This window comes from Lagopus leucura, unplaced genomic scaffold (assembly GCF_019238085.1).
Source record: "Lagopus leucura isolate 7727_CA_CO unplaced genomic scaffold, USGS_WTPT01 Super-Scaffold_100044, whole genome shotgun sequence".
Lineage (NCBI taxonomy): Eukaryota > Metazoa > Chordata > Aves > Galliformes > Phasianidae > Lagopus > Lagopus leucura.
This window is the reverse complement of record NW_024962291.1, coordinates 102,195-121,871: the sequence shown is the minus strand read 5'-3', so window position 1 is coordinate 121,871 and position 19,677 is coordinate 102,195. Positions and strand designations below refer to the sequence as shown.

The following is a 19,677-nucleotide window of genomic DNA, read 5'->3' as shown; positions in this document are numbered from 1 at the left end:
TTCATATTAGAAAATGTTATAATTAAATGAAGAACAGACACATTAATCAGAGGTCATATACCCTTCCTAAGGAGACCTGCTATGCCTTGTAGTCATTATGCTTTCCGCTAGAAGCAGCTTTGCAGAACCTTAAGTATGGAGGGGCTAGGTCCTTCCCCTCCCTGTTGGAGGGGCCAAACAGCTTACCGGTACAAAACCTGTAAGAGTTAGTTCTTTGGGATGCTGAAATGGAGGAAAAAAAAATTTGTAAAGGCCAGAGGGGACTGCATGGAATTACAGAATTAGGTATGATTTAATTGTTTTTCAGGATACAGGGATGGAGCCACAAATGTACTTAGTGACCTAATGGCTCACGTATGTAAATACTCATATGTCCTTGAAATCATTGGAAGGTATTTAGAGGGAAAATAATACATGTAAAAGTCAATAAAAGTAATAGAACCCTATAAACCCTTGTGATCTGAACCCACCCCCCAATGCCTACATTTCCAAGGCTCGTTCAAAGTAGATCTACTGAAGCTAAGAATTTTAAAGCTAATCTAACATCAGCAAAAACACATAACACATCAAATCAGAAAGCTAATCAGACAGCACACAATAAAATATATATATTTATACATATAAATTATACATACTATACAGACTTTTTGGACCATATTCAAATTAGGTCTTAGAGAAGTAAAATGCAGCATCCAGTTATCTACTTCCCCATGTATTTCACGAACAGCACAAGTTATAACACTTCAGTTAACTAGTAAGAGAAAGTGGTGCACACACGATCACTAGACACAACAACATACTGCAGGCCATCTTGCTCTTTGCATACTTACCAATCTTGGAATATCCCATGAAGATCCTCCCATCCTAATGTGTGCTGACTTCCTGCAGTTTGCTTTATCTAATTCCATTTTCACTGAGCCATTAAGCAAAAAATGCTAAGAATTGCCATTTAAACTTTCCCCATAATAAAGGAGTTGAGGTGTTTTATGCCCCACCTACACAGTAAATTGATCCAGCTGATTCAAGAGCTACGACTCCCAAATTTAAAGGCCCAGTTTGTCATGGCTCTGAATACTGAGTTTGAGAGCAGCAAAAAATAGAGATATCGTGGTTCAGAACAATGAAAAAAAAATATCTTTAATCCACTTCCCCACCCATCATTCTTACTGCAATTAGCTTCACCCAGTTCCCAAGTTCCTATGTCAGAAGCCACAAACACTCTGCTGATCTGTGCTGACTCTTTGCAGCAGTAGTTGTCTGGTGAAGAAATTCCCTTCAAGAGCTGCCAGCATCTATCCATGCAGATAGGCTTCAAGCCAGTGTTCCCCTGACTCTTTCAGTGAGCTGCAAGAACAGAAAGTTAAAACATCATTTATGAGGAGACACTATTCAGCTTCCATTACAGAAAGAGTGCTTCTACATATCTTAATTGATACTTACTTCAAAATATCTACAAAAGCTCTGAGTAAAGTCTTGCTTTTATACTCAATGCCGTGCTTATCACAAAGGGCTTTCACCAAAGGAGCTGCTTTCCAGTAGTTGTGTCGAGGCATTGTGGGGAAAAGGCTGCAGAATTCAATGACACACAGTTATTGAAAGGCTTGGCTTGCAAAATGCCCTGTACCCATTGTTCAAATTACTTCCCAATCATCCCCCAGGATGAGAGCAAAAGATCTTCTGATGAATGTAGTTTTATTTGAGATAACACAGCCTTTCTCACTTCTAAGTGCCCATTATTATCACACTTCTCCCCATAGTCATACTCACTGGTGCTCAATTTGGAAGTTCAAGTGCCCGGTGAACCAGTCATTGAAGAAAGATTGGTTCACATTACATGTTGCATGAAGCTGGGAGGAAAAAAGACAATGATTTACATTTTATTTTTCTGGAAGTCTAGATAATTACACCTTACCAATCACCTTTGTCTAGCATAACAGACAACTTTTAGTGTCAGAGATTATTGCCTTAATTGACCTGAAGAATTAAACAAAGTCTAGCTTAAAATGGATTCTTGGAATAGAGGTCAATTTGGGTAGATTTTGCCTTAGGAAGAATAGTTTTTTTCACTGATGTGCACACAGGCCTGACTGATACTATGGGATGACAGGACCTTAGTGTATAATTGAGAACTGCAGGCCCATGGCTTCCAGAAGAAAGAGAATTCTCACCTGAGTAGATACCCAGTCATTGTTCTTGTCATAATCAATGTGCATTGGAATGTGGTTCATCTGCGAGACCCAAATAAACCATGTACTCTCTAGGTACCTGACCAGATAAACATAGAAACACATTTAATGTATCTAATTGCATCCAAACTTGCCATTAAAGCAGACATTTTGACATCTGACACAAAAAAAGGGCTGTGCAGGGAGTAGGGGCTGAGAGCTTTTCAGTGGCAGTTACCAAGACTCAAAAAAGTAATGGTCTTAAAATATCTGTCTATCTACCCAGCCTCTTGTAAGACTTATCTTACAGAGCACACTCGTAAAATTCAGCATTTTCTATTCCATTCCTTTGCCTCTTAAATTTTGGGGGAATTGCCTCCTAACTTTCTTTTGAGCCATGAAATCTGTCATAGCAGAGGTCCTTGAGCAGCCTCCCTCCACCCCCAACTTGTAATGATTTTCTCGGCTCACTACTTATTTATGAGCAAACTTTAATTTTGTAAAGTCTGACCAGTATGAGTTATACGACCATTTTAGTTATTTCCATTGACACTCGATATTGTTTACCAATATTAGTCATGGGGACTTTGAGTATGCTGTGTGTTACCTGGACATCCAGTAGTACACCATGAAATTGTTAAATCCCATTAAAGGAATATACATGAGGCAGACTCGGATGTTGTAAGACACCACCAGTAACAGCTCCTGTTAAAAAAAAGAAAAAGATGATGCCTTTTTTGAAGATATCCCTCATTTCCTCTTCTTCACATTATTTCAGCATAATAGATGTTCTTCCTATGATCTCTTACTTATCAAGTGTGAGCTCCATGCAATCATTCAGCCTGCTGTGTGTATCCCTGAAATATTCTCAGAGCACTAACTTTAAAATCATTAACTAAACGTATGTAATCCCACTCTGTCTAGGTCCCTTACTTTTCTGTTAGCTTTTGTCTACCTGCTGTGATGTTAAAAGTCATCTCCTGACAAATTCACTCTGGACTTGTTGAGATAAGCATTCCTACTGCAGCAGCCTAAAAAAACCCCTTTTTTATTCCAAACATCATAATCACCTTGGTTGAAATTTGACATAGCCACCTGGAAGTGCTAGGGGTCAGCCTTAGTAGGCAGCTAAGCACTACACAGCTCCTCGCTCACTTCCCCATCCCTGGGAGATGGGAGAAGAGGAAAGGAAGAGTAAAAGCAAGAAATTTTGTGAGTCGAGATATAAACTGCTTAATAACTGGACATGGAAGACGGAAAAAAAAATACACAGTGAAGCAAGAGATGCAAAAGCAATCACTCACCTCCTCCCACAGGTTGAGGTAGACTGATGTCCAGCCAGTTCCCAAGCAAAAGATGACTAATCTCCCTAAATCTCTTTTTTCCCCTTTTTATTGCTGAGCATGACATTTTATGGCATGAATAGCTCTTTGGTTAGTTTGGGACATCTGCCTGGTTGCATCCCCTCCTCTCACACTCTTGCACTAATCACTGACAGAAGGCAGAGTGAGAAACAGAGGTCTTGATGCTGCACAGAAGCTGTTTAGCCATAGCTAAAAGTGTGGTGACAGCACTGGTTTACTCACAAATCTAAAACAGCACTGTATGAGCTGCCATGAGGAAAATTAACTCCAACCTATCCACAGACAGTACAAGTGGTTACATTTTTGAAAGATTTCTAGACAGTGTAATCGGTGCTTACCAACCACTTTTTCTTCCTGATTGCAAAGTAGAATGTGGACAGCTGGAAGAAGGGTATAAGTGCAAGTGGGGCCAATACTGCAGGAAAGAATGAAAACAGAGAGATGTTTATAACTTTGCTGCAATATAAATCTTTCAGAAATATTCTCCTCTGCAGTGAGAGGAAAACTTGCTGGTTTCCATTTGAGTAGCTTTCATGTGCCCACATAATCTGTTCATTTCACTTCAGCACCCTTCATTCCTTCATTTCTTTCCCATTTAATTTTCTTTCCCATCCCTTACACCTGAATAACACTTATGTTGTTACCAACCATCACGTAGTAGGGGAAGTTCCTCCTCACGTGAAGAAATGTCCCTAATTTTAGAGATTTTAGGATCTCCCTAGTGTTGTGATTGTCTCTGAAGCTGTGATTTCAATGGGAAAAATCTTTAAACCTACTACTTTGGGAAGGAGACGAAGTTGGAGTTCTGTGGCGATGTACCTACAGCATTATAGGAAAGCAGAGATACTCACAGCTGAAATACTTATGCTGATAATTGTAAGGCATGAACTTCTTCTTCTTTTTTCCAAGCTGAAAAAAAAAAAAACAAAGAACACTGTAATGATCTAGTTGGAGAACTGAGATTCTTCATAAATGCTTATTCTTACCTAATGAACACATCAAGAACTACCTATTAAATCTCTTTAATCCAAAAGCAGGCACTGAAGGTCTGAAGCAGTGGAAAGAAATATCTTATTTGAGCCTCCGTATCAAGATATCAATATGTGTTGATGCCAGAACACAACAGTTTCTGTGGAGAGTTCCAAAACTCATAGTAGGGTACCAAAATATACAAAAATAACAAGAAAAACCAAAAGGCATTTGAATTTTGCAGGGGAAGATTCCAGTGGTAGCAATGAGATTCAGTGTAATCATGTTCAGACATTCACCACAGAGTGCTTAAATCATCTGTGCTTGGGGAGGAAGAGGTTATTCAGGTGAAGAGTGAAAACTGAGACAGGAAACAGTGGGTGATGAATGCAGGATGCGTCTGCTGAGAAAACTGCGCCTAAATTTCTGTATCAGATGAGCTATGGGCTGAAGACATCCAACAAAATGAAACCACTGAAATGCTTTCTGCCCATCCACAGTGCATCTGACTCATTTCTGTTAAAAGCTGGAAGAGATGAGAACTAGTTTCCTGCACTTTCATTTCCATCCAAACCAATCTAGCACAGGGACAGATACCTCACTCTAGATACTGCAGGCTCAAGTTGATGCTATCAGACATCTTTCAGAAGGTCACTGTCTAGATGCTCTCATGTTGCAGCTAACAGTTTGCTATTAATAAATACTTTGTATAAACTCTCTTCCCAGGAGTCTTCCTGAGACAGCAGAGCTGGAATTTTCCACATGCATTGTAAAGATTTCATTGCTTATTACCCTCTAATGGAGAGTGACGCATTATTTAAAGAGAATGCTTATCTAAGCAAGAGGTCATTTCTTCATTCCATGAGTAAACTGAATTGCTGATGAAAGAAAAGGCAGGAGATCTTACCTACCCTGATACCTGAAATCCTGGGAAAGAGGGGGAGCTGTGATTATGGATTTATTTTTATGAGATTAAAAAAAGAAAAAAAAAAGGGGGGGGGGGGATTAAGAACTAATTTATATGCTTGTGTTTTGTGCATAGCAGCTACACTGGTGCTGAAGGATTTAGGTGCCAAGCAGGTCCTACAACCAAAAGGACCCAGAGGGAACATCTGACTCAATATCTACAATATCACTAAAATCATCTAACACTAATCAAGTGGACTGACTCATTGTTTGGAAGGCCTTCGAGGTACTTACCCTGCTCTTCGAGCAACACAGAGAACTTAAATACTGATTTTAAGAGTTTGCGGCCTAAGCATCATGATAACCAGGCCCCAGGTTGGTACTTAAGTAAGATATCTTGAACTTGAACCTTAGTGAGAATGCATCCAGCAAGGATCTCCTCCTGGGAGCGTGGGAGTCAGAGCAATCTGACTGTGAGACTCTGAGACCATCCAACACTTTGGAAATTACAGAATCATAGAATTGTTTGATTTGGAAAGGACTCGTGAAGGCTGTCTAGTCCAACTCCCCTGCAAGGAACAGCAACACCTATAGCTAAATCAGGGTGCTTGGATCCCTGTCCAGCCTGACCTTGGAGGTCTCCAGGGATAGGGCATCCACCACCTCTCTGGGCAACCTGTTCCAGTGCCTCACTACCATTATTGTAATAAAACTTCTTTCTTATATCCAATCTAAATTTGTCCACTTTTAGTTTGAAACCATTTCCCCGTTTTTCAAGTTATTGTTACAAATTTAGGCAGAAAGACATAATTCAGGTTATTATACTTCAGTTCTGTCTTTTTTGCCAAAGGTCCTCTAGATCCATACCCACCTCTACAGAGAGTGTCTTTCCCAAGCTGAACAGGAGAGGGTGCATGTTGAGGTCGGGGTCCTTGCGGAAGCAGTTGGGTTTGGCGTGGTGCTGATTGTGCAGATGATTCCACCAGCTGGCAGGTAAACCCTGCAGAAAAAGCCAAATACTGGGGATTTAAATAGAACTCCATCACTGATCATTATTGTCAACCTATCACTGACAACTGCACTATATTTTCCTCACAGGTAATGCTGTCTGAATGTAGAGTCACTCCCATTCATTATTTAGTCCAGATTAGGCCCAGAGAATATTCTCACAGTAAGGCAATTACCTTCAGGGTATTTATCACAATGATCTGCAGCAGATGGTTCCATTTAGGCTTCCTAAAGACAGAGCAGTGCCCCAGATCGTGTTGGAACCAGCCCATCTGGATCTAGAAGACAAAAGAATCGCCAGGGATTCAGAATCATAGCAGTGTTGTACTAATTTGCTCCCGGGAGTCTTCTTAGTACCATGGCATGAGATCATCTCCTCTGATCTGGGGAAGAATTACACGCAGTGCTATCTGCTCAGTGCTGAGAACTTCCTTTCAGACCACTGCCTATTAAAGATGCTCAATGCCAGATATTGATTTTGTTGTACAGCAAAAAATCATTACAATGAGTTTGACTCTTAGAGCATACAAGTCTCTTGTTCCCATCAAAAGTATATATAATTTCCAAGTAACAATCTAGAAAGTGCAATAATTTCCAAATCCAGAGCTTCATTGCACTTCACAGCAGAAAACTGTTCTGAATTAATGAATGGGGTTGGCGCATGACAGACCAAACTTCAGAGCCATCAGACAGTAAACAGAACTTGGAACCAGAAATGGAATTGAGAATGAGATATTCCCTCTTCTGTCGGGGTGAGTGATTAGATCAGCCCATCCCATCTTATAAAGCTGCCTACTTAACCTCACAACGCCACACCAGTCAGAGTGAAAAGGTTTTCAGCAAACCTAGGCTTGCTGAAAGCAATAAAAACTGCTTGTTGTCTTCAATCAGCTTATTAGATCTAAGAGGACATAGTAAGTCAGTGACTGGAAGATGAACATTTCATTGATCCTCTCCATGGGATGAAACAAACACGTCCACACCATTGAATTGTTGTCAGTGGTTTACCTGAGCAATGGTGAAGAATGCCATGCCAACAACGAAGGGCACTAATGATATCCCGAAGTACCAGACTGTCAGCCAGGATGCAGCATCCAGTACCAGGATGTGAAGGAAAATCAGGGAGAAAAAGGTGGAATCTGGATTCAGAAGTCCCATCTTCTCAACAGTGCAGCGCAGCTCACGGAAGTCTTCTAAAAGTGATTTCTGTGGGTAAAAGAAGTATTAATGTGCTAGCTACTTTGAAAATGCAATACAGCAAATCCAGGAATCCTGGAGTGGCCATGGAAACATTCAAGTTCATGCTGGATGGGCTCTGAGCATCCTGATCCAGCTGTAGGTGTCACTGTTCATTGCAGGGAATGTTGGACCAGATGGCCTTTAAGGGTCTCTTCCAACTCAGACGATTCCATGATTCTAAGTCAGTGGAGACACTTCATCAGTGGGGTGTCTTCACAAGAATGAGCGCAAGATCAATAGATCTCAGCTTTGCTTTGACACTCGAACAAGTTGCTGACGGGCTGTGTCAGTGAGACATCACAATGGGAAGAACTGATCAGATACTGGTACTCTGGAGCCCATTCCTCACACCCAAGTATGGATCCAGCTTTTTTGGGACAGTGCTGTGTGTTTCCATGCATGACTATGGCAGCTACCTCCCCACCCAGCCTAGGGCACAATGTCAGTTATATTGTCCCAGAAATTATATCTACCCCTCTTTTGTATTTCTCCTTTCATGCAGTACCCCAAGTCATGTCACAGTTAGTTTCTAGGACACTCACCTTTTTGTTAGACTCAAAGCTGGGTTGATCTGGTGCCAGTTCCCCAATCAGCAGAGACTTCAAGTATTTCTTCACCAGAGCCTTATCACTGTGAAATGCTACAAAGGCATCCTACAAATCAATACACAGATAAGAAAGGTATACTGCTAAATTCAGATGGCCAAGTCTACATTTTCCCATATCATTGATATAATACATAATCCTGATTCCTTTTCTTTCCCAAAGACCTTCAGAGCTCTGTTCCTTCAGTTGTTCCTGTAGTGCTTTGCCATCAGCTGGAGCTAGGCCCAAGGAAGCTGGAGAAGTTTCAAGAAACTAGATGTCATATAAGTATCTGGGTGAGGCTGGTAATGAGTACGAAAGTGTTTGATGAAGAACTATTTGCAGAGGGAAACATTCTCTTTCATCTGTCTCTTTCAACACCATCCTTCCTTAGAAGGCTTCAGCCAGCAGCCCTGCCCTGTGGATGGGACCCAGGAGTAGGAAAACACATCAGTGAGGTGTCTCTTTGCCACACTTCGGAAAATACAATGATGTTAAAACCCTGCCTTTATCACAATAGTATCAATGGAAATAAACATATACAGGGCTATCTAGCTTTCTCTTACAGTTGCCTGTTTTGAGATTAATTGACATTTTGGGCAACGGAGTAACACAAGTGACACAAACATATTTGTCCAAGAACCATTCATAGTACCAGTTTCAAAAGGAAATATAAACTATGGCATAAAGGAAACAGGAAGCCTCAGATAAATCACAGCTCTTCTTCAACTTATCTCCTCAGTGGATTTCCCAGAGGGAAGGTGAAGAAGCTGGCCATGCTCCTTTATCTTCCAGAAAGAGTCAATATTGCAAAACCCTCAGTGTCTGACCAGTCACATCCACACAAATTTTCTCTCTGCAATAAACTGAGGTAATCTTTTAGTCATGACACAAAAATTTTTGCACACTTCCAGACAAGAAGAGGATTTTCCTTGTGCAGTTTGGCATTCCTCTTGAGTCTGACTTCAGAAAAGGCCCATCTTTGAGCACTTTACTCAAGTCAGAGAAAAGTGATGTTTTGAACAGATGGGATTTCTACAAACATCTCATGGCCCTTTGTCACAGGGAATAATTAGAAATTATGCCCAGATCCAGTGGTCTGGGGAAATCTTTCTGCTATGAGTCTGTGTTCTCTCTGCAACTACCTTACTTTACCACCTTACAAGAGATTACTTTAAAGGACTATCATCTGCAATGGACCTTACTTCCCAAACTTGACAGGAGTGTAACATTCTGCAAAGAGTATTGTTTATATTTGCAAAGTAATGCATATAGAGGAAGATAATTCTCACCATATCTTTAAAATGAGCTCTAGGTTGCTCAAGAGTGCTTGGAAAACATCTTGGACTTTAGGTTTGAGAAGAGAATGAAGGAGATCCAAAAGGGTTTTTTCCTTCACTTGAGAACACAAACTGAGGAACAGAAAGAACAGTCTACTTTCTGGAAGCCAGAAAATCTGTCATGACAAGAGTTAAATTTGGGTCCCCTCACTACACGTTTATATTGTAATCCTGGTGTTGCTTCTGAGAGTTCAGAAATTCAATATCAACCCTTAATAAATAATCTATGAAATCTGCTTAAAAATTATCATCTCTTTCAACAGTTAACAACTCAGTGAGATCCTCTAAATCAAAGATTTTTGCATGTGTCTCTAGAACATCTACTTTCAGATGGACTATCTGTAGAAAGTTTCCTCGTCTTCTGCAGCCAAATGTCATTCTGTTGATTTCTTAGTTGTTTTTCTTGTATTTTATTCTTCTTAGAATTTTTGTTCAAGACCTTCTTTTCCATCACTCGTTCAAAATAGAGTCCTTACCTTGGTTACTTTCTTTTCTTGCTCCACTGGCCCCAGAATTAATTCCTCTTTATCTCTGAACATTACCTCCTCCTTATTCATCCCCTTGTTCTATTTTTGATTATCCTTGGCTTCTATCATATCTGGAAGCGTTCAGACATTAAAACAGCAGTATGCACTGAGTGTACCACTTCCCAATCTCTTCCCTTTCACTCAACTGCAACAGAAAGACTTTGCAGATACTTGGAAGACAGCCTTTGGATAGATTTTTCAGATACTTTGGAAGACAGTATGCATGTGCACTGTTTACATTTTAATGTAATGAACCTGAACAGAGCTTTATAATTTACGTAGCAGTTAACTCTGATCTTGAGGGTAACCTGGAAGGTACTTTTACAAGCAGCACAGATACGTCCACTACCTTATTGCAGAATCACAGAATGGCTTGGGTTGGAAGGAACCTCCAAGATCACTGAGCTCCAACCTCTGCTGTGAGCTGGTTGCCACCCACCAGATCACGCTGCCCAGAGCCCCATCCAACCCAGCCTTCTCTGACTGAGCATGGTGTCAACCATTACAAGTGTTCTCCACTGGAGTCCAACAGTGTCCTCCTGTCCTGGCACTGGAACCACATTCCTCCACTCCATCCCTAGATCTTACCGTTGCATCTTGTCCGGCATAGTGGCCAATAACCCGGCTGCCTCCAGGGTGCCGTCTGGAAAAACTGCTGACGTCGTAAACATTCCTGTCAATCACCAGCCACTGCTCCTTACTTGGGCCACGGCCGTTGTGGATTCGGATCTCTTCCCAAGTGAAAAGCTGAAGAAAGGTTGAAACAGGTTTCCTTTCCTTTACTGTGGAGCCAGTCTGTGGAGCCATCTGCACTTCTGGATGTGCATTCAGCACTGAGATTCACTCATCTCAGCCTTGCCGTGCTGCGTTCGGACAGATGAGCCATGTCAGCCTACCCGTTATACAGTCTGAGTCCCAACCACACCCTGTGTTTCCAGGGCTGGTTGACTCCCTTCACACAAACACACCCTCCTCTTCCACGCTCACACCAGACTCCTTGACACACCCATGAGTAAATGCCCTGTTTCTTCTTGTCCTTTCTGAGTTGCCACTGGAAGGTCTGATTACTCAAGAGACCTGTAGGCTACTTCACTGAATACAAATATACACGCACTGAAAGATTTAGGAAGATAACTTAGAATCTGCTATTCAATCAAATCAGATGGCAATGTGATGAAAGAACAATATATTAAGTGACCTTCGTAGAGCATTAGGAAATGGATAAAGCAAGCTGTTAGCCAGTTTCCATATTTGAATGAACATGGATCTTAGCCAGAAGAGAAATCTGAGGAACTGTGTTGGCTGTTCTACAGGTAATATTCTGTGATAATTGTAGAAAACTGAAGCACTTTTAGCATTCCGTAATGCTTGAGCATGTCATTAATCCTACACTTACCATACAGTATATCTCCTTAATGTCAAACAGAATCAAAATTAAAAACTGTAAGGCAGCCTGTGCACTCAGCCAAAAGTTGCCCATAAATATGTTTGCTAGCATATCTCATTCAATTGTAATTCCTGCTAACAAAGCATGGAGCTTATGTCTACACAAACAGAGTGAAAGCAGCAGAATGCTCCGAGGTCTGCAATCTCTCCATGATATATCTCAAATTCTTTCCGATTGAGTCACATCATTTTTGTGCCTGACCCAGAAAAAACAAAGCCCACAATGTATGAAACACTGCCATCTTTCAAATCTGGTATTTTTTAATCTGAAATTACCATCCATGGGTGCTTTTGAGGAAGGTAGAAGAATATGCAGCTATGGCATAGTCTGCCTCATCAGATTTTCATTCTATCCCTTTATAACATAACACTGAATTAAGTCCTGAATTATGAGCTTTCCCCTTTACACCAAACTTTTTGTTTGCATTTATTAATTTACTGCATTTGAAACCAGAAGTCATAGAATTATAGAGTGGTTTGGATTGGAAGAAACCTTAAACATGGAGCTGTTGTTCACAAGCCTTTAATTCCTTACCATTGTGTGATCCATCACTCAAACTCATTTCTCTCCAGTTTAGAAACAAGGATGCTGTGCTTTACAGTGTCAAACACTTTGCACAGATCCAGCTAGATGACATCACTTGCTCTCCCCTTATCCACCACTGCTGTAACCCTGCCATAGAAAGCCACCAAACTTTTCAGGCATAATTTGCCTTTAGTGAAGTCATGCTGGCTCTCACCAATCACCTCTGTTCTCCATGTGCCTTAGCACAGTTTCCAGGATGATCTGCTCTACGATCCCTGATCTGCTGGGCATAAAGTTGAGACAGACTGGCCTGTAGTTCCCCACATCTTACTTTCTTCCATTTAAAAAAATGTGGATTGTGCCACAATGTCTTAAATAGGATGGCAACTTGATCCACCAGTTCCCTTAGGATTCATAGACACATCTCATGGACTTGTGCACCTTCAAGTTCCTTAGATGGCCTCAACTGTGGTCTTCTACACTGGAGGGTTCTTCATTCTTTCAGTCCTAGGCTTTCCTTTCTGCAGCTTGGGCAGCGTGGCTAGAGCATTGCTGGTGAAGAATGAGTCAAAAAAGTCATTAAGATGCTTAACTGAGACACCCCCGTTAATGTAATAGTTGGCCTAACCTCCCCCAGTATTACTAAGACAGGCTGCTCCACAAAATGATTCTTCCCACCTTCTCTTTCTCACCTGACTCACAGTTTGGTCTGTACAGGAAGAAATAGTTACAGTTTACAGGTTCGAAGTCAAAAAACTATAAACTCATTTCTGTTTGATAGTATCACTGCTGTCATGAATGTATGTGTTCTTGAGCAAGGTACTTTAGCAAGGTGAGGTCCAGTTTTGCCTGTGTACTCTCTCTCCCAGACAGACAGCATGCAGAAGGCCTAGACAAGCATTGCTCGAAGGGATGATCTTCTGCATCAGAAGAAAGGCTTCATTTAGTGTATGTAGAATAACTTAACTTTGGAGATTTTCTGCTTAAGAAACTGGAAAGGAGTTTACAGGCTGTCTGTGCTAAAAGTGATTGTGAAGTTCTTCTTACAGTTACCTTTCTTCATACACTCTGTGCAATTCTCAGGCTGCAAGCAGTGCCGAATGTGAAGTCTATTTGTTGTCTTCCTTTATTTTCTGTAACAGTAGCACAAGAACCATTGGACATCACACACAGTAGACATCTGCCTCAGCTCTGCATGGAGCAGGCAGGCATTCTGGCTGACACAGAGCTGTAAATGTTGCAATTCTAATGCTTCAATCACATAGCATCTTGCAAATTAATCACTCAGGCACATAACAGCCATTTAAATATCCCGATGTGTAGCAATGCTTGAACCACCCTAGCTGAAAGAGAAATGGGACTATTGATATTCATTAAAAGGCAGTGATAAAAGAACGAGAGAAAAAAAATTACACTGTCCTGCCACATGGCATTTTGTAACTCTTTATCTTGGTCTAAGTAGAAGTGTCTCCACAGACATGTTTTTGTGTTCACATTCCGGAGATGTGTGTGGAGCAGTACATCGTACAGACAGCCTGATCCACACTTGTAGTGGTGGTAAAATATGCAATAGTTGTTGTAAATGTGGGTTGTTGGTTTTTTAAGCACTTGAAGAAAAGAAAAGAAAAGAAAAGAAAAGAAAAGAAAAGAAAAGAAAAGAAAAGAAAAGAAAAGAAAAGAAAAGAAAAGAAAAGAAAAGAGTGAAGTTACTCTATGGCTGTCCATAAAACTTGCAAACCTAGCAGCTACCTGAAAAGAAACAGATGAGAACGGAGGTTTTGTTTCTGGTCTACGAGGAGATGGAGAACACAGAGCCAAGAAGATATTGGAGTTAACTAACATGGAATGTTTCAAACACATCCATTCCCCATCTGAAAGCAAAATCCATTTGTCTGTGTTATCCAGGTCACAAACACATTCCAGCGCTGCACAAAAACGTCCAGATAGTGAAAGCCACAGCAGGCATGTTTACCCAGAGAAGCTATTGGGAAATCTGTTAAGGTGAATTTGCACCATAATGTTCTGCAATAACAGCCCACACACCCACAAAATCTATATGGTACACATCTGGGAGCTCGTGCAGATGCACAGAGCTCTGTCTGTGACATCTCCTTGCAGAAGCACTTGACATAGTTATCCAGATCTCCAGAAATTCAATGACTGCTGAACTGGCAGCTAGTACAACAATGTTTTTATCCAGTATATATCCAGTGTATATCCATCCATTTTCACTTAGTTCACTGCAGATGAACTGGCACAGCACAGAGCAGCCCTAGATCCAAAAAGAATACAGTACTAAGGTACACAGAACTTAAGTACTTTGTTTCCAAGAAAATATCATCCCTGGAATGTCTGAGCTGCCCTGAGTGCCCTGACGAGCCCTGCAGCTTCTTTCTCCTCCCCACAGCCCCTGTCTCTGCAGCTTCTTTCTCCTCCCCACAGCCCCTGTCCGTGCTCAAGGCCAGCTCTGAATGTGCACAGCCTGTGCACTGCAAAAGAGCCTAAAGGGCTGTGAGAAGCCTTTGCCCTGCATGGGAGCTGTTGTTCTGCTCAGGGAACCAAATGCTGTGGGATCTAGGCTGCTCAAAGACTGTATGAGCTTAGGAAGAATTTCTGCTTTGAAGGAGTGGTGATGCAGTGGCACAGGCTGCCCAGGGAGCTGCTGCAGTTACTGCCCCTGGAGGTGTTCAAGAAGCTCAAGAGACGTAGCACTGAGGGACGTGGTTTAGTGGGGAAATATCAGTGGTAGGTGGATGGTGGGACTAGATGATCTTAGAGGCATTTTCCAACCTTAATGATTCTGTGATTCTGCGATTCAGTCCATTCCTTAAATCTGCTATAAGTAGTAAGCTATTATATATTTCTTGATTGTTTTTCCCCTGTGAAAGCAATTTTTGTATCTTTTTCAAAAGAGAAAAAGCATCCATGAAACCCTACCATTTGAGTGGTAGCAAACTTTGCTTTCACTCTCCGTTGTTTTTTATGGGTGAGCAATAATAATTAAGAAAGATGCTGAGAACTCTGCCATGCTATTACAGTGAGGCTCTGTCATAAGCACTGTGAAACTCTCATCTAAAACTCTACGCATTGCATCATTTGTAACTGCATGCTGACATTCTTTTTAATGAGGGCCAATAATAAACTGTTCAACAATCACCACATACCCCTATGCTGTGCATCTCCTTTAATTCCTAAGAAGTTCCTAAGAGCTTCTTAAGAAGTTCCTATGAAAGCCCCACTGGCATGCTCCAGCTCAAGGTTTAAGGTCCAAATTCAGCAGAATCTAAGATCACCATTCATATTGTTACAGAGGAACTAAAACACACAGTGATCCAAGCTAGAATTGTTAAATGTCCATGACAGAACCATTTTGTCTTCCCACTGTTATAATTTGGGATTTGTTTTTTCATACCACTCAGCATTTTTTTTAGCAGTTTCTGAGTTCAGCACACTGACTGCAAACACAAATGTGCATCCACAAAAGAAATACCCTGCAAAAGGCAATCAAGCTTGAACACTTTTTAATACACGACTTTTGCAACACCAATTAGGAACCACAGCATAAGCAAGGATTAAAACACCCACAATAGTTCTACTGCCTACACACAGAACACCATCCTTTTGTCCTTCCTGCAAGTCTCAGGCTCCCTGCCAGCTTTGCAACACAGGAGGCAGGGATCCTGCAATCACTTGCCTCCTGCCCAATATGGAACCAAACCCCCACTGGAGTTTTCTTGCAGGCAAATTACCTGTGTTGATCCTTATGGCAGCCTTCTCAGGCACAGAAGCACACTGCTCACCTGCATCCATGAGCACTTCTTCACGCTTCCCTTGCTTTCAGAGCGGTGTGGCTGATTTCTCAGCTGCAGAGGCATAATTCAGTCTTCAAATACTATGCAGTTTTTGCCTTTATGGGAGCTGGTAGGTTAGGTCAGTGGTTGGACTTGATTATTTTGGAGGTCTTTCCCAACCTAGATGATTCTAAGGCTGTATAGCTAAGTTAACCAGAGTACTGGTTGTGCCCTCTGGTTTGGTATCAGCAGTGGATCTGAAGAAGGTGCATCCATCCATCACTCAGATCGCTGATGATGTTAGACTGTACTGGCACCAAGAATGCCAAGATGTGACACAAACAGCTGAAGTCAGTTTTGCTAAAATATTTTCCAGATGCAAAACTCATTTTCTGCTTTCGTTCTGAATAGACACATCTACTTGTTGCCAGGTCTATAGATTCATCACTTCCTTACACAGATCTTCAGTAACTTCCTACTGTACTGATCCTTTCCCAGACACATATTACCGTGTGTATTCATGGCATAGCAATATTTGCACGGAGAGGTGGTGGGTACCCTGTCCCTGGAGAAGCTCAAGGTCAGGCAGGACAGGACTTTGAGCACCTGTGTAGTGTAGGTTTCCCTGTTCGCTACAGGGGAGTTGGACCAGATGGCCTTTAAGAGTCCCTTCCAGCTCAAATGATTCCAGGATTCTATGGTTCTATTCTATGCATTTTGACCAGCAGACATGACTCAGACCTTAACTTCTCTCTATCCTCTCCCCATAGACCTCACTTCTTCTCAGTCATATTTTTAATATACATGGCTGAAGAAGCTTTTACTAATTGCTTTAATTTCTTTTGCAAAGTTGACATTTAGCAATGCCTACTTGCACTTTCATGACCTTTTCTCTACTCTCTGCATTTGTAATCTGCTTCAGCATAGATCCTCATTAACGTAAAATACAGTCCTGAATTTATTTCTCCCCTCCTTAGAAAAGAAGTCCTGTAAGGTTTTTATACTGGGGTTCCCCCATAGTCCTAGCTGAATACACAACTCCAGACAGTCTTCTACATGTTAGCAAGGCCAAGTATCCATGCCGGGAGAAACAGACACCTTGAGTAGCTTGTTAACTGCCACAGTTGGTACTACAGAGAGAGGGCTCTTGGTGGAGACTGTGGAAGTCGCACAACCTACAGAAGTGAAACTCAGAAGTCAAGATAGAAGTGGGAGCTGGAAACAATCACAGAATACTAGCTATTCATAGAATCATAGGTCTATAGAATCATTAAGGTTGAGAGGACCACTAAGATCATCCAGTGCAAACATCAGTCCATGCCTGTGACCGCTCTAGACCACGTCCCACACTGCCACACGCACCCTTTCTTGAACACCCTCTGGGGTGGTGACTCCACCACCTCCTGGGCAGCCTGTGCCAGTGCCTCATCACTTTTCTTAATATCCAGCCTGAATCCCCCCCAGTGCAAAATAAAGCCATTCCCTTTCATCTTATCAGTGTTACCCAGGAGTAGAGGCAACCTCCTTTCAGGTAGTTGGTTGGGTTTTTTCAGTATTTTTTTGGTCAAAAGGGAAGCTCCTTTTTTTCTTTTTTTTTTAATAAATTTCTGAATCAGATCTCTCAAACATTAATAATTTGATAACCGCAAGGATACTCGAGAAATGCACAAAGGCAAAAATCTAGCACGTTCAGACCAGGGACCCTAGACTGCAGAAATAGGAACTATTGCTATGATAGGAACTGTAGCCATGTTCCTGTCCCATTTGTTTTGATTTTCTTTTTTGTGCTCAGGCTTATCAGCAGTTGATGAGAGAAATCAGTTTTGCCTCTCTGCAAACAAGGGAAGCATGCTGAAGAAGACCTTACAGGTGCTGGTGAGCAGTGGGTTTATACAGGCAAGAGGGCTGTCCTCCAGCTCAGCACAGGCAAGGAGATTCCTGCAAGAAGATCCCACGTGGAGTTTGGCTGTAAGAGCATTAAACTCTAGAGACATTAGAGAATCCTGACGAGTCCTATTGCCCTGGTATGACTTCAGCTTTACAAACCTTCTTTTAGCGTCAGGAAAAAAATCCCCCATTTTCTGCCTCTAGTCTTGCATCTGATGACACAAAGTTCAGGAATCTGTTCTATTCCTGTATTAACATGTTCAGCCTCACAGCAGTTACTGGCAGTGACTGGCTTTTGCCTAAGTGAGGTCCTCTTAAAAGATGTCTGTTAGACACAGACCATAATAAGAACTAGCTACACAGAATGTCTGAAACCTGAATAAGACTCCAGCTGGCCTTTTTCCTTATTGTTTAATTCTCTAGATCAGTAACTTCAGAATATTTGCTCAACACAAGTATTTGTAGCTTTCTATTTTCAAATGAAGCCACATTTCTGATCTTCTTTGTAGGTGAGGGAATAAAACAAAGAAAACATCAAACTGACCAAGTCACAAACTGAGTTCATTGGCAAAATCTTCATTTTCCTGTCCCTTTTCTTTTCTTTTTTAAACTTGGGCAACATCCAGCATTTATTTCTTCATCTTGTTCATTTTTCATAACAATGATTGCAAGATGATCCTGGAAGGGAATTGCAACATTTACATCTTTTCCAGAAGCACTTACGATTCTGTATTTGAGGTCCCTTCCCACCCAAGCCATTCTATGATTCTGTTTGGTTATGTTTCTAAAAGATTATTTCAGAAGCACTCAAGTTCATCCCAGAGAGTCCACCAGGCAGTCATGCAATGACAACAGTGTTGGTCACAGGACTGCCCCAATCTTTTCCTGCATGAAAGCAGGCAACAGCTTTTGTTTCTTACAAGAAAGTGTCCTCTAGAAAGCTATTATTGAATGTTGGTATTCCCTTAATGGACAAATAGCTCCTGTTGTGTTGAACACTAAGCTAACTAACCTTGTTACTAAAAATGTGCACCTTCTCTGTAGCTTGAACTGGTAATAATTCACATTCTTGTATTGCAGAATACAAGAATGCAGGAGTTTTTGTTTTGCAGGCACCACAACCAATTAAAAAACATCCAGAGAGGATGCATACCCACGTAGAAGGTAGCAACTCTTCTTTATTCCTTTTCCTTTCTAGTCTGTGTATTTACAGACCTTTTTTAAGCATTCTTAAAGCATCCTACAACTGCTCATATTCAATAGATAGTAGATGACGACTTCCATATCTTTTTCCTTAAAATCACTGCATTAATTTTCTTCATAGCAGCCTGTGTGGTTTTCTGTTTCAGACTGGTGACCAAGAGAGCACTGATAACGACCAATATTTTTGCTATTGCTAACAAGCAATACAAAGCAGTGCTTGCCCATCATCAAGGACCTCTCTGTTTCTCATTCTGCCCCAACAAGCAAGAGGGCTGGAAGTGGGCAAGAAGATGAGAGGTGACACAGCCAGCACAGCTGGCATAAGCTGACAGCGGGATATTCTGTACCATATAACACAATGCTCAGAAATAAAAGCATGGCTGAGAAAATTGTACCAAGATTGACATTCCTTGGAGACTGTCTGAACATTTGGCTGCTGATGGGATGTAGTGATTGCCTTTGCATCACTTATTTTCCTTTTTTTTTTTTTTTTTAGCCAGACGTTTTTCTTGATTTTCCTCTTCTAATTCTCTCCCCCATCCCACTGAGGGGCACTGAGTGAGCAGGGTCAACCTATCACATGCCCCAAACTTAAAATCACACCAGGAAAAAGAGAATTCACATTAAAAAATATCTATTCCGATTAACGCATTCTAGCTGGCACATGCCTCTCCTTCAGTTGCTTTATAATCAGGCCTATCAGCCACTTCATCACTCAGTTT

General features: G+C 41.4%; 1 protein-coding gene across 2 annotated transcripts; it reads right to left on the bottom strand.

Annotated features, from left to right (window-relative positions):
* Positions 1-696: 696 nt before the first annotated feature.
* Positions 697-19,430, bottom strand: LOC122187274 (acyl-CoA (8-3)-desaturase-like). Of its 2 annotated transcripts, none has more exons than XM_042884642.1 (12): positions 18,297-19,430; positions 8,194-8,304; positions 7,421-7,618; positions 6,589-6,690; positions 6,276-6,404; positions 4,381-4,438; positions 3,868-3,944; positions 2,773-2,870; positions 2,169-2,265; positions 1,768-1,847; positions 1,441-1,566; positions 697-1,344 (listed from the first exon to the last, which is right to left on the bottom strand). In XM_042884642.1, the coding sequence occupies exons 1-12, from the start codon at positions 18,372-18,374 to the stop codon at positions 1,293-1,295; spliced, it is 1,206 nt and encodes a 401-aa protein (XP_042740576.1). In that variant the 5' UTR covers positions 18,375-19,430; the 3' UTR covers positions 697-1,292. The 2 variants fall into 2 exon arrangements, with proteins under 2 accessions (XP_042740576.1, XP_042740577.1); XM_042884643.1 differs by lacking the exon at positions 18,297-19,430 and adding an exon at positions 10,691-11,203.
* Positions 19,431-19,677: the final 247 nt, after the last annotated feature.